The 15056-nt window shown below is 37.4% G+C and overlaps 1 protein-coding gene across 1 annotated transcript; it reads right to left on the reverse strand.

The window, feature by feature from the left end:
* Positions 1–350: 350 nt before the first annotated feature.
* On the reverse strand, positions 351–2150 carry LOC121767531 (growth-regulating factor 8-like). The gene is made up of 5 exons (XM_042163815.1): positions 1875–2150; positions 1678–1806; positions 1430–1591; positions 1081–1327; positions 351–987 (listed from the first exon to the last, which is right to left on the reverse strand). Exons 1-5 carry the CDS (start codon positions 2131–2133, stop codon positions 540–542), a joined length of 1245 nt encoding a protein of 414 aa, XP_042019749.1. The 5' UTR covers positions 2134–2150; the 3' UTR covers positions 351–539.
* Positions 2151–15056: the final 12906 nt, after the last annotated feature.

The following is a 15056-nucleotide window of genomic DNA, read 5'->3' on the forward strand; positions in this document are numbered from 1 at the left end:
TACATGGGCGAAACACGTTGGTGCTAGTAAACTCTCGAGGTTTTGATCATCTTGTTATTGAAATGGACATCCTAACTGCTTGCTACCTCCTTAACATAGATGTGGATTGTGGAATGGTGGACACCATCAAGTTTCAAATCCAGGATGTTCCAAACGTGAAAGTTGTCCATTGTTGTCGTGAATTGAATCAATTGGCGGACTTTATGGCCAGGGTAAGGATGGAATCATCTGCCGTAATGAAATTAGTTCGATTTTGGAAGCAAATGAATATAGAAATAATTAATTTAACAAGTTACAACCTATCCGATCCTTGTTTAGAATGTAGTGTTTGATAATTTGGCATGTTAGAATAATAAAGCATGGAGTAATTATAAAGATTAGGTGAGAAATAAGAGGTTACAGTGCAGTAAAGGTAGACAAAAGAAGAATTAAACGATGGAGTAGCAGTTATGAAAAGTAAATGAGCTTTAATGAAGACAGAAGCAAAAAGGAAAATGAGAGGCCATTTACGCTCTTGCCTCAACTTCGTCCTTGACCTTTCACCCAATAAAATTGAGTGCATGGCTGCCATCTTCGCTGCTGCTATTAGTATTGCTGTTGCTATACCCATAACTACGAGGATATGTCAAATTGGAAGTCGTACTAGCGTTTCCAAGGCACAGCGCCTCTCCCAGCGGCCCACCGGAATTCATCCACGAAACCGGATTCACCCACTGATTCTTCACCATCATCCCAATCCCTAAATCCCCCTTTTCATCGCACATCGACAGGCTCAGCGACGGCTGCCATTGCTTCTTCTCCGCCTCCTCCTTATTGCTGCTGATTGCGTCGATGAACAGCCTCGTCTGAGCCGTGGCGCTCTCATCGGAAAATTGCGGGTGATAAACAGAGGCGTTGTTGTTGTTGTTGTTGTTGTCATTCTTATTATACTCCCATTGTTGCTTTGACGGGTCGCTGTTGCCACCTCTCATTAACCACTCGATGCATCTGCACAACATGTCAAATAGTATATTAACAAAAGTTGGATGAGAAGAGATGTAGATTTGTAAATTAGTTAATGAAGAAAAATTGGAGAGCGACCTGGACTGGTCATATGGGAATTGAGAAGTGGATCTTGGAGATGGCAGAGCAGAGGGTTTGTGGGGTGAGATTTCCACATGCTTTCTTGAACGGGGCCGGTTTTTGTGGGCGTGGCGCTCGCAGTACTTTTGTTCGGGCGCCACGTCTCTTGAGCACCTCCACTTCTTTCCATCTGTCCTCTTGCACCTCCATGGCTCTGGATCCGACCCGTTTGTTGAATACCTCAATTCCACACCACCCGATGATGCTACACCCACACCAAACATGCACTATTAATTCTTTCAGGACTACTACTAACTATTTCAATTCATACAAACACATAGCAGACAAAGACACAGATTCTAATTACTGTTGCATTGGGAGGGAGTAGGAGTTGAGGTGGATAAGAGGAGTTGAGGGGGAACAGGGATGGAGGCCATTATGTACTTGTGTATCATTTTCTGCCTCTCCAATTCTTGAAGCTGTGCGCTTGTGAAAAGGGCCTTTCCACACACAGGCATCATGCCTCCTCCTGCCAATAATCAATTATCAAAATCATTATACAGATCATTTCTTTTCCCACTCAAAAAAAACACAAATGAAATTCCAGAGAGAGACCGTAAGCTCTGGAAGCAGCAGCGTTGTCGAGAGACCTTTGGAGAAGCGCGCCATTAGAAAGGTCATAGAAGTGCGGCGGGTTGCTAGAGCCGTTGAGAAACTGCCCAACACCAACACCACCTGAGTCACCTGCGTCGTCACAGCGGGTAACATTAGCAGAAAAATCTATGAGAAGCAGAAAGGGGAAGAAATCTTACAGGAATAGGGCGGCAGCTGCATCTTCAGACCCAAACCAACCTCACAATCTAAGGGTGAAGAAGATGAGAGTGATTTTCTGTCGTCTCCATTCCTCATTAATAATGAAAAAAAGCGATAGAAGTGAGAAGAAGAGGTGAGGGAGAAAGAGGGAAGGGGGCATGTGTTGGTATGATATGAAATATGTGGAGGGGGAGAGATATTGATGATTTGGGTGATTAGGGTGCCGCCATTTGGGAATTTGTGTTGTGGTTTTGGCATTTTCCATCCTATGATTCCAACATCCGCCCCCGTTACATTGCACATTCCTCCCATATTGCGCTGGCCCCACTTATATCATTCACATCATATACAACATACTTTATCATATGGTTTACTATTCTTTACTTTATCTAAGCTTTTCCGATTTCTAGTAGTACTATCATTTTTATTTGCTTTTATAACTGTTATACGACCCAATGTCCTTTATTTGCCAATATACATCAACCCAAAACGTATCTTTTTTCTACTATGTACTACTTAGGTTAAAATGCACAGTTGATTATAGCATCATTAACCCCGGTCCGGTTTCGGCCCTCAAGTCTCCTCCACGTTATCATTCCTTAAAATTTGAGTCCCAAGCCACAACTGTTCTAACTCTGCAGGCCACAACCCGGGCCGCAACTTATAAATGACACTATTCACAACTTCAACTTATTTTACACGTAAAATAAAAAACGCCGGAAATTTATAACACGAAAAAGTTAATTTTCGATCGAAGATTGAAAATTACAACATAGAAATTTAAAAATACAAAAAAAAAACCATTAAAAACATATCGTCAATGTCGGAACACGTTGGTGCGAGTCCAAATCTCTTCGATTAGATCGGCTTGGAGGCGAGTGTGTTGTTTCTCTTGGCGCATCACAGCTGAAAGGGCCATGACATTGCGGATGTCGGGAGGAAGGCACTGCACGGGAGGGGCAGTGACAACGTAGTCACTCGCGGTGCTGGCGAGTGGATTGTCGCTCCACAAAGTGACATTTTCTTCCTCGTCCTCAACGATCATGTTATGCATTATGATACATGCATACATGATGTCGGCGATTAGTGAACGCTGCCAACCATGGGCCGCTCCCTTCACAATAGCCCACCGTGCTTGGAGGACTCCGAATGCACGCTCCACATCTTTCCGAGCCGCCTCTTGCCTTTGGGCAAATAATGCCCTCCGTTCTGTTGTCGGACATGTGATAGTCTTCACGAACACGGGCCATCGAGGGTAGATCTCGTCTGCCAGATAGTACCCCATACTATACCGACGGTGGTTGGCCGTGAACTCTACGTTCGGCGCTCGCCCGACATACAAGTCATTGAATAATGGAGACTCGTTCAACACATTGACGTCATTGTTGGACCCCGCTACACCAAAGTAGGCATGTCAGATCCACAATCGTTGGTCTGCTACGGCCTCCAACACAATCGTGGGATGTGTGCCCTTGTGTCCGCTAGTGTATTGTCCTCTCCAAGCTGTTGCACAATTCTTCCACTGCCCGTGGGTCCGCTCGTGCAAGTTCACCAACTTCTTAACGTCGTCGGTCGTTGGCTTTCTCAAGTATGTATCCTTGAATGCTTGAACGACTGCCCGACAGAATTTAGCTAGGCACTCCCGTCCAGTATGTTCTTTTACATGGAGATACTCATCGAACATATCTGATGTAGTACCGTAAGTGAGTTGACATATGGCAGAGGTACATTTCTGCAACGTCGGTATACTTTGCTGGCCCACAGCATCGGTGGTTTGGCAGAAATACGAGTCGCGAGCTAAACTGCGTTGACAATGCGTAGGAACAAGGCCTCCGCATCCGGAACCGGCGACGGAACATCTGATCACTCCATCGTGGATCGGTAGAGAAATAATCTGTGAAAAGCTGCAAAGTAGCTTGTTCACGGTCTCGGTGAATATACATCCAAGAACGTGGTACCCGGATTTGTTGTTCGTTCCAAGCTTGAATAGCAGCTTGGTATCATTCCACTTCGTTGTTGATTTCTTCTTGGATTGTCGGCACCGCCTCTTCTAACAATCGGGACATTTCAGCTTCGAAAAATCTTTGACGAGAAGGCATTTTGTCGAATTTTAGGAAGACAAATGTAGTAGAATGTATATGAAAATGGATGGAGTGGTATTTATAAAAAAATTCAATTTTTTTATAAAATAAAAATCAAAATTCCGTTGCGGCCCGGCCCGAACACGGATTAACCCTAGGTCGGGCCGCGTTGCGTCCCATCCCGAACCATCTAACGCGAGCCCGGGCCGGACCCCGGGACCGTCCCCAGGCCGCAACTGCAGCCCCCGGACCGGCCCAGGCCGCAAATCCTCCCCCTCCAACGCGACGCTCGGGCCGGGACTCGCTTTTTGCGGCCCGGCCGCGAGCGTTAACGATGCTCTTAGATACTTAATTCTCATTTGATTTCGATTTATTTTTAAATTTTAAGCTATTACTTGATTGATATACTCTTAAATTTATGTGTGGCAAGTTGTCTCGCTTCCCTCCCCTTTGCCGCACAACACCTGCTAGAGAAGAAGCTCGTAACGCATCTCGCTCACATCTTATCTTGTCGGGACAAAATGAATCTATTTTTTTAATCCACGGTGCAGATGGCCTAATGCAAATGAAACACAATGATTTAATATTCACGAACAAAATATGAATATTTGTAATCATAGCATATTGTTTGTTTGACAACATTTTGTTACGTGAAAGTATTATGATTTATTTTTAAAAAAAATTGTGTGTTTGGTTTATTTTTTATCATAAACGAAAGTAGTACTTTTGAGAATAAGAAAGGTAATGCAAGAAATGATTCTTTATTTCCTAATTTTTCTTACATTTTTTTTATTAATTTCAATATTTTTGCTTATTATATCTTTACTAGTATTATTTTTATTATTTTTTATATATAGTATTATTTTATTTTTAAGTCCTAATTGATAATCCTTACTTATTAAATAAATTTAATAGTATAAATTTTGAAATATGAATCAAATTTTATGTTATAGTCTCTCGGTCTATCTCTATTGTTAAGTGATTCTTATTTATTTCTGAATGTTACAAGTTAAATGAGTGATTTCTTTTTTGGTATTCTATCTTAACTTTTTCTTTTCTATTTTAATATCTTATTTTTTTTATTTTCTCTTCACTTACCTTATAAAATATAATATGCAAAGATAAATGAAATCTCTAACAATACCTAACATTTTCTCCAAACGTTACATGTCTAAAATGTCATCTTATGCAAAGTTGCCTATATTTTAATCTTTTTTCCTGCTAACACGAGACGTGACATGGCTGAAGAAAAAATGAAAATGATTTAATTATTCTTTTTATTCACCAACAAACGTCTTATTTTTGCTATTTTTATCCGTCCACTATTTAATGTCTCATTTGTTCTTGTATTACTTTTTGTAATAGACTTCATATTCCACTAACTTTATTTCTCTCACATTTTATGTATAAAACTAGGAGTATATAAAAATAGGACCCACTTCTTATTAATATTTTCGCATTTACTATCTTCTATACTCCCTCTGTCCGCGAAAAGGAGTCCCGTTTTTTCATTTTGGTCCGTTCGCGAATAGGAGTCCGGATTCAAAATTATTATAAATAATAAAGAGGTCACGCATTCCACTCACATATCATTTAAAACTAATATATGCAAGTGTGACCCCTATTTCACTAACTTTCTTCCACCTATTTTTTAAAACATTTCTTAAAACCCGTGCCGAAAAGAAATAAGACTCCTATTCACGGACGGATGGAGTATTTCTTAAAATTTATGCCCAATCAACTTGTATCGGTGGAAGAAGGGGTAGGGAAGTAAATAAGTACTCTCTTTATCTCATAATAGAAATCACACTTTTCTTTTTAGTTTGTCCCACAAAAGATGTCACATTTCCCTTTTTTAGTAAAAGTTCTATCTCACATTAGTATAAATATATTATTTTTTCTCTCCACCTAAAACACAAACCAACACTTCCTAAAATCCCGTGTTATTCTACGAATATATCATCTATTATGGGAGGGGGAGAGTACTACTCCATCTAGAGGAAAATAAAAAGAGTGAACTAAATAAATGATATCTGATCTTTCACTTTCGCACATAAATGGTACATGATCTTTATTTTATATCGTATTTGGTACCCCATGACAAAAATAATCATAGGTACCAAACATATGATTTTTTTTTTGTTATGGAGGATAATTTTAGAAATTTAAATTAAATAGAACCAAATATGTGATTTTTTTTTCTTCCTTTCTTATTTCTTTTTTTCTTCTTTAGTTTATTCTTCTTTCTCTTTTCTTCATTTTCTTCTTTCTTTTTAGTATTTTATCTTCCTTTCTTCTCCTTAGTTTAAGTTTCCTATTTTTCTTTTCTCTTCTTTTTCTTCTTTCTTTTTTATGTTTTATACATACATCTAATTGCATTCGTAATATAAACCAATAACAAACCACCTAATTAAATTAATTATTTAAAGTAATTAAATCAATTGAATATTTTTAATTAAATTATTTATACTCATTTTAGGGTTGAAACACCTAACTAAAAATATTCAACTCTTTATCATTATGAATACAATTCACAATTTTAAATTTTGATTAAGACTATATTGATTAGTTATTAATTTAATATAAAATAATAATTATTACTAATTACTGCTTAGTCTTTACTATTATAACAATAATATTATTATAATAATTAAATAAAATTATAACTATAATTATGATTAAGTATATTTAAATGATATTAAAAAAATTAATTATTAATTTATAACATCAAATTAATAATAATAGTATAAAGAGTGAGGAGAATGAGAGAAAATATTATAATATCACTTTTGGTACTAGTTTTGTCAATGCCCAAAATACCGTTCATGATATAAATGGAAAAATAAATTTATTTAGATGGTATTTTAAAGTGAAAATTGTATTAGATACCAAAAATGTGATTTATAAGTACAAAAAATGATATAAAAAAGATCATGTATTATTTATATGTGAAATTATTTATGTGTGAAAGTGAAAGATTAAGTAATGTACTCCCTCCGTCCCGGGCTACTCGCTCCTTTCCTTTTCGGCACGGAGATTAAGGAATGAGTGTATAGGAAAGTCAAAAATGACGGTTGTAGGTGAAAATTTTTACTAAAAATGGAAAGAGTGCAAGTAATTTGGGACGCCCAAAAAAGGAAATAAGTGCGAGTAGTGCGGGACGGAGGGAGTATAATTTATGTAAAAGAGTATTCTAGTCAACGGTGTAAAGCAGCTAGGGCTATAAGTCTGAAAGAAGGTAGGTGAATAATTATAAAACGGAAAGAACTAAAAAGTCATAGTTTGACTTTAGGTACTTTTCATTAATAGTAAAAGCTCAATGTTAGACAGCTGTAAATGAAGATGTTTTTACCCCCATGGATTTGTCTCCTCGTGATATTTTGTTGGATGTATGTGACGGGCGTCGCTTTCTATCGTGCGCGCCGTTTGCTATTCTGAATTATGTGATGACGTGGCGGGCGTAGGAAGAGGGGGACCGTTGCTTTAAATTCCCTACCCCCTCTCTGTCTCTTCTTACCTTTCCCAGAAATGTACACCTTTCATTTATGATTATGATTTATGACCCTCTCTCTCTCTCTCCTTTTGCTCAATCTTGTTGGATTGGATCTACTTTGCCACCACTTCCCCCTATATTTTTATGAATTTTATTTCAAAGTATGGTTGATTTAATTGATGAAACAGTGAAATAGCAGCGCGAATTGTTGCCTTGTAAATTATTAAGCCGAACTTTAGTTTCATCTCACCCGCAATTTTTTGTTTTCATTTCATATTTATTTGGCTCAGTTCATGTATTTTCGAAACCATTGATTATTCAAATCCTTTTTTAATGTTATATGGCATTGTTGTTGACAAATTGTTAGGATAAGATCATCTATTAATATGGTACAGTGTAATAAAATTGACTAATGAAATTTAAATAAATCATAGTAATAAAAATAACATAAGCATTTGTCCTTATTTACATTTTTTAATTAAATGGTACGTTTTCCACTTTAATGTAGTATTAGTAGCTTTTAAAAACACAAATACTAACTTTTTGAATATATACTTACTATTTTAACAATTCATAACTTTAAACATGGGAATTGCAGCATTAAAAATATAAATATTATGAATCCAAATCAATTTCTATAAAAATTAAAAGGGGTACTGTGGCACAACATCATATCCAGAATAACATCCCATCGGACTTTCATCTTCATACGAGACTAAAATCCTATTCTTTTGCTGGGCACATTTGTTTGCTCCAATAAAAATAGTTCACTTTTATATTTTATTTTATTTTTTTAATTATGAATTTATATTTTTGGTAATTTTATTTCTATTACCAATTGACCATTTTCCAGAGTAATACTTCACTCATACTTTTTTTTTCATATCTGTCCCATATTATAAATTTCACATTAGAACTTATAGCACACGTCTTCCAAATTCTTTATTTTTTAGAAATTGGAATAAGTATTTATCTTGGTTATGTCCGTTGTTTAATTTGCAAAATAAATTGATAACAAGCCCATGTTATTTTCTCGATTGAGAAAGGACCGCACGGAGTTTATTTAACATAATCGAAATCAGAGCCAATTAATTCTATATGGAGTACTACACCATTACCTATAACTTCCCCCAATGTAAAAGCCACAGTACGTTTGCATTTATACCAAACTGCTACATCAATTAGCAGCTACCAAAAAATGTGTTTGTGGAGTATTAATTAGCAGCTATTAGAAAATGTGTTTGTGAAAATAGCAAACAGTTACAACAAATATAAAAAACTGTGTTGGCATTAATAGCAAAAATCAAATCAGCAATTACCACAGTATATTCGAATTTTGTAGTTGAAATATATTAATATGTGAAGCACTATAAATATCCCTACTATGCAGGATGCGGCACGCAAATCCCCTAGGTTGTGTGTAAGGTCATCCACTACGCTGTCACTATACTCCCTTAAACTACTATTTAAGGGGCTCACTGTCCTTTTTTACTCCATCTCATAACTAAGGGACGGAACCCGCAACCCTCCGTCCCTTATCCGTCCCTTAAATTACTATTCATTCAATTTCATTTTTTTTAGGGATGTCAATCGGGCCAGCCCACCGGGTTTCGGGCCAACCCTATTCGGGTTGCGGGTCAATCGGGTGCGGGCTAATCGGGTTGTTATTTTTTCGGGTTATAAAAGTTCAGCCCTAACCCTAAAAGCTCGGGTTTCGGGCTAGCCCATCGGGTTAATCGGGTTGCTACCGATAAAATTAACATGCGATCAATCCAATAAATAATGGTGAAAATTAGTTATATTTATAAAATGTAAAATATTTAATTATGAGAAATTTGAGATATATGCCTAAACTCAAATATTAACATGATCAAATACTAATATTTGAGATTTATGCAACATAAAACATAAACATCAAGAAATTTTAAAGCATGTTTAGAAATTTAAATATATTTTTTTAGTGAATTTGAAGTTTCTAATTCATTTATCTATTATTATATTAATAAAAACTTAATATATAATTTATATATTTAATATATAAAATGGAAAGTTATTTTTTCATTAATCTGTATTATAAAATAATCAATGAAGTGTCGAATTAGAGTCAAACAAATAGAACAATATAAATTTTATCGGGTTTCCGGGCCAGCCCATCGGGTTTTCGGGTCTGGCCCTAACGGGTTGCGGGTTAATCGGGTGCGGGCTAATCGGGCTGGAAATTTTCAGCCCTAACCCTATAAATTTGACGGGCTATTCGGGTCAGCCCACGGGTTGCGGGCTAAATTGACATCCCTATTTTTTTTATTTCCAACCAAATTCAATTAATAAAAACACACTTCATTAAATAAAATAAACTTACAACATAAAATTCGTAAAAAAACATAATTTAATAATTTCCTAAAAAATAAAAACACATAATTTAATAATTTCCTCCGCTAAAGTTTGCCTGAACGTGCTCAATTAGATCCTCTTTGAGTTGGGTGTGGGCGTTAGAGTCACGTGTCCTTGCACGAATAGATAACCAGTCTTGTATAGACGGATGCGCTCCACTTCGAGGCGGACTACTACTTGCGGTTGAGCTTCCGGGGGTTTCGGGGGCGAACCAATTTCCCGCCTCGGGTCCTTCGTCTTGGATAATCATGTTGTGCAAGATTATGAACGTATACATGATGTCGACCATGCTCTCCATGAACCACGAACGAGACAGAGCTTTGATGATGTTGAAGCGCACTTGGAGAACCCCGAACGCCCTCTCCACATCCTTGCGAGCAGCCTCCTGGTTCTGCACAAAAAGAGCCTGCTTTAGGATCGCAGGCCTGCTGCACGTCTTCACGAAGGTCGGCCACTTCGGGTAGATGTCATCGGCGAGATAGTACCCCATTTTATACAGCCGGTTGTTGGCGACGAAGTTGGTGGCTGGCGCTTTATCGTCCAAAACTTTGGTAAAGAGGTCGGACTGGTGGAGCATGTTTACGTCGTTGTTCGACCTGGGGACCCCGAAGTACGCGTGGCAGATCCAAAGCCGGTAGTCGGCAACGGCCTCAAGTACAACGGTTGGGTGGGTGCCTTTGTGGCCGCTCGTGTAGGACCCCCTCAACGCCACCGGGCAATCTTCCATTGCCAGTGCATGCAATCGACACTGCCAAGCATCCCGGGGAATCCGTGCACTTGTTCGTGCAGGTCGAGGAGGAACTGACAATCGGTCATGCTTGGCCACCAGAGAAATTCGTCGGTGAAGGCTGCCCGGACGCCTTTGCAGAATTTGAGCAAGCACGTGCGCCCAGTGGTGTCTCCGATGTGGAGGTATTCGTCGAACATGTCGGCCGTTTGTTCAGTCGCAAGCTGGCGGATTACCGCAGTACATTTCTGCAGCGTCGTGTGGCTGGGACGGCCGACCGCGTCGAACCCTTCTCGGAAGAACTCTTCCCGGGCCGCCAAAGTATTCGCGATGTGGAGATATAACGGTTTCCCCATGAGGAAAAGGCGACGGAAGTAGGTATCTCCCCAAACCGGGTTATCGCAAAAGTAGTCGCGTACTAACCTTGCGGCGGCTTCCTCCCGGTTACGATAGATGTATGTCCGGGAGCGTCATTGGGGCGGCGCGGAATCCTCCGCCTCCCGGCGTCGATCTTCTTCAAGTGATTGTTCCATTATTTGACGAATTTGCTCAAAAGGATCCATTAGTTTGAGTTGATTTGAGATGGAAATTGGAGTGGATATAGAGATGATTTGTGAGGAATAGATGCGTGTTAGTGTGTGAAATGAGTATGAAATAGGAGTATTTATAAAGTAAAGAAATTTAAAAAAAATTAAAAACAAATTGAAAAACGGCAAAAAAAACGGTAACATTATCGTTTGAAAAAAAAATTTATATTTAAATTCGATCGATTTTTTTTAAAAAAAAATGAATTATTGCATCAGCGTGACGAAACCCACTCGCGGGCCAGCTAGTGGGCGTCACGCATGGACTGGGAGCTCGCCACGTCGCCTCGGCGCATGGCGAGACGTCGCGGCCCGCGTCGTGGCGTGACGGGTCTCGGGACGGTACGAGGACGGGCTAGGGACGGAATGACCTGCTGCAACGCGTCCCGCCACGGGTCCGTCCCTCTGTGACGGGACGGTGACGGGACGAGTAGTGGATGCTCTAAAGCTCTCTTCTCTTATACGATGATATTATGGTAATTGGATGACTTTTGTAGGGGTAATTTTGTCTACTTCGTTTAAACGAAAATAGTAATGAAATGTAAATTAATTAAATAAGGACGGAGAGATTACATTATATATATATAGGGTTTTGATCCATGCAAAACCATTCTTAATACAAAAATGCAGAACCAAGCATACAAAAGTCATTTTTAGGTCATTGTAAGCTTATTTTTACGTCATTATAGTAAAGATGACATGAAATGATCTTAACATGACCTCAAACCCAAAGTTTATAATATGACCTAAAACTGCTTTACAATGACCCTCCCTGTTTTTGTTTAATTATTGACCATTGGATTGTCAAATCTCATGGTCAGGATTTGGTATGGATTTTGTATTGAGATCAAGTTTTGTATTGATCATTTTCCTATATATATATATATATATATATATATATATATATATATATATATATATATATAGGGATGTATTCATTTCCTTATCCCATATTTTCTTCTATTTCCTTCTTGATCCCAGCCGTTGATTTTCTCCATCCTATGGCCGAAAATAGAGCCTGATTAATTCAATTTTAATCATTACAAAAATCGAAAAAGGCCTAAATGGTATTCACATTTGAGTTGGTTATGGTAAGTTGCTTAATTCTCTCCATCAAAAGATTACAACGGTTATTTTCTAGGATTCCACAAATCTTTCTTCTCTTTCATCGTTTATTATCCTAACATTCTCCATTGAAGACTACTGGTGTTCTACAAATTATTTCAAAAATTCCTTTGGTTTTTTCTCCTTGTACAAAATCGAATTTATATATATATATATATAGGGATGTATTCATTTCCTTTTCCTATATTTCCTCCTTTTTCCTTCTTAATATCAGCCATTAGATTAGGGAAATGGATGGTCAAGATCAACATTGGGTAATTAATCCCGTGTTGCATTATTTGTCCTATTTTGTGCATTATGAGGATACAATAGTAATCTAATAATGGCTGGAAACCGCTAAGAATAATGCACCACATGGTCACAAGTAATGCATGTAATTGCCTTTATAATGCACAATTTGTGAACTGCAATGCATACGAACAAGATGTGTTGTGTTATGATGTTTGACACACGTTTCTTGTTTCCCCTAAGGGTTTAATAAGCTTAGGGGCTAGGGTATAGTACGTAGACACGTATGTAATCTTCACATGATAACGAGTAATGGATATAATTGACTATATAATGCACAATTTGTGAACTGCAATGCATACGAACAAGATGTGCTGTGTTATGATGTTTGACACACGTTTCTTGTTTCCCCTAAGGGTTTAATAAGCTTAGGGGCTAGGGTATAGTACGTACGCATTAATAACAAATTATAAAACGATACGAATAATTCACCAAATTGTCACGAGTAATGGATGTTATTAACTATATAATGCACAATATGTGAACTGCAATGCATACGAATAAGATGTATAATGTTATGATGTTTGACACACGTTTCTTGTTTCCCCTAAGGGTTTAATAAGCTTAGGGGCTAAGGTATAGTACGTAGACATTACTAAATGCACATATGTAATCTTCAATCCGTTGATTAACCCATATACACAATACCTCTAATAATGCATAATATACTGAGATAATGACAATTAACAGCTACATAATGCACTACCTAAACCAAATAATGCACATACGTATATTCCAATAACAACAATTTGTTAGTAATGTCTACGTACTATACACTAGCCCCTAAGCTTATTAAACCCTTAGGGGAAACAAGAAACGTGTGTCAAACATCATAACATGGTACATCTTATTCGTATGCATTGCAGTTCACATATTGTGCATTATATAGTTAATAACATCCATTACTCGTGACAATTTGGTGAATTATTCGTATCGTTTTATAATTTGTTATTAATGCGTACGTACTATATCCTAGCCCCTAAGCTTATTAAACCCTTAGGGGAAACAAGAAACGTGTGTCAAACATCATAACACAGCACATCTTGTTCGTATGCATTGCAGTTCACAAATTGTGCATTATATAGTCAATTATATCCATTACTCGTTACCATGTGAAGATTACATACGTGTCTACGTACTATACCCTAGCCCCTAAGCTTATTAAATCCTTAGGTGAAACAAGAAACGTGTGTCCAAACATCATAACATGTTACATCTTATTCGTATGCATTGCAGTTCACATATTGTGCATTATATAGTCAATTATATGCATTACTCGTGACCATGTGGTGCATTATTCGCAGATACCAAAATGTGGCAGTTACTTTTCCGTCAAATGTCAATAATAACCCTGTAATGCATACAACCACCTTCTATAATGCAACACGGAACCAGTTTTATAGAATCAATCTGATCCGTTGATGCCTTAGATCTAACGCGTAATATTAAGAAGGAAAAAGGATCTAAGATGTGAAAAGGAGAATAACACTCCCATATATATATATATATATATATATATATATATATATATATATATATATATAGGGTTTTGATCTATGCAAAACTAGATTTAAATACAGAAACGCAGAACAATATCATAATTAGGTTACTTTTAGGTCATAATTAGGTAATTTTTAGGTCATGCTAACAAAGCATGACCTAAAACGATCTTAGCATGACATTAAACCCAAATATTATAATATGACCTAAAATTACTTAATTATGACCTTCCGTGTTTTTTGTTAATTATTGACCATTAGATCATCTAATCCTAGGGCCAAGATTTGGTCTGCATTTCTGGATTTAAACACATACTTATTTTGATCATCTCCCTATATATATATATATATATAATATTGAATAGTAAACCAGAAAAGCAAGGAAACAAGGAAAATTAGGTTTCAGTTGAGGGTAGTACTTTATGGAGGTGAGGTAGTACCGCTTTAATTTTAATATGTGTATATATTCTATTATTGTTGATGGGTTTAAATTTGGAGGAATTGGAATTTTCTCTATGGTACTAAAGTGGATACTGATGAATTCAATCCACGTCAGTTACAGTATTCGTTCGTTATAGAGTAGGTTATGGAAACTCTCTTAATTTCCTCCGGAGAAGATCTGCACGGTTATTGCTTCTGTTCGCACGCTCCAGACATTCTGTTATGGTTTAGATATCCGAGTGGCTAAGGTAGTAGTTTAAACCGATACGAATAATGCACTGAATGGAAACAACAAATGCTTGTTATTGACTATATAATGCACAATATTTGAACTGCAAAGTATACGAATAAGATGTGTCATGTTTCGATGTTTGGCACACGTTTGTTGTTTCCCCTAAGGGTTTAATAAGTCTATGGGCTAGGGTATAGTACGTACATATTAAGATGTGCCGTGTTTCGATGTTTGGCGCACGTTTCTTGTTTCCCCTAAGGGTTTAATAAGTGTAGGGGCTAGGGTATAGTACATACACATTAATAAAAACGTATAAACCG

This window comes from Salvia splendens, chromosome 15 (genome assembly GCF_004379255.2).
Source record: "Salvia splendens isolate huo1 chromosome 15, SspV2, whole genome shotgun sequence".
Taxonomy (NCBI): Eukaryota; Viridiplantae; Streptophyta; class Magnoliopsida; order Lamiales; family Lamiaceae; genus Salvia; species Salvia splendens.

What these genes read in the sequence shown, in the direction of transcription:
- LOC121767531 (XM_042163815.1), bottom strand. Translation starts at nt 2,133, where the DNA reads ATGCCAAAACCACAACACAAATTCCCAAATGGCGGCACCCTAATCACC. An exon ending in GCAGCTGCCGCCCTATTCCT is followed by an intron (nt 1,807 to 1,874) that starts GTAAGATTTCTT and finishes GTGACGACGCAG; the next exon opens with GTGACTCAGGTGGTGTTGGT. An exon ending in TACTCCCTCCCAATGCAACA is followed by an intron (nt 1,328 to 1,429) that starts GTAATTAGAATC and finishes GTGTGGGTGTAG; the next exon opens with CATCATCGGGTGGTGTGGAA.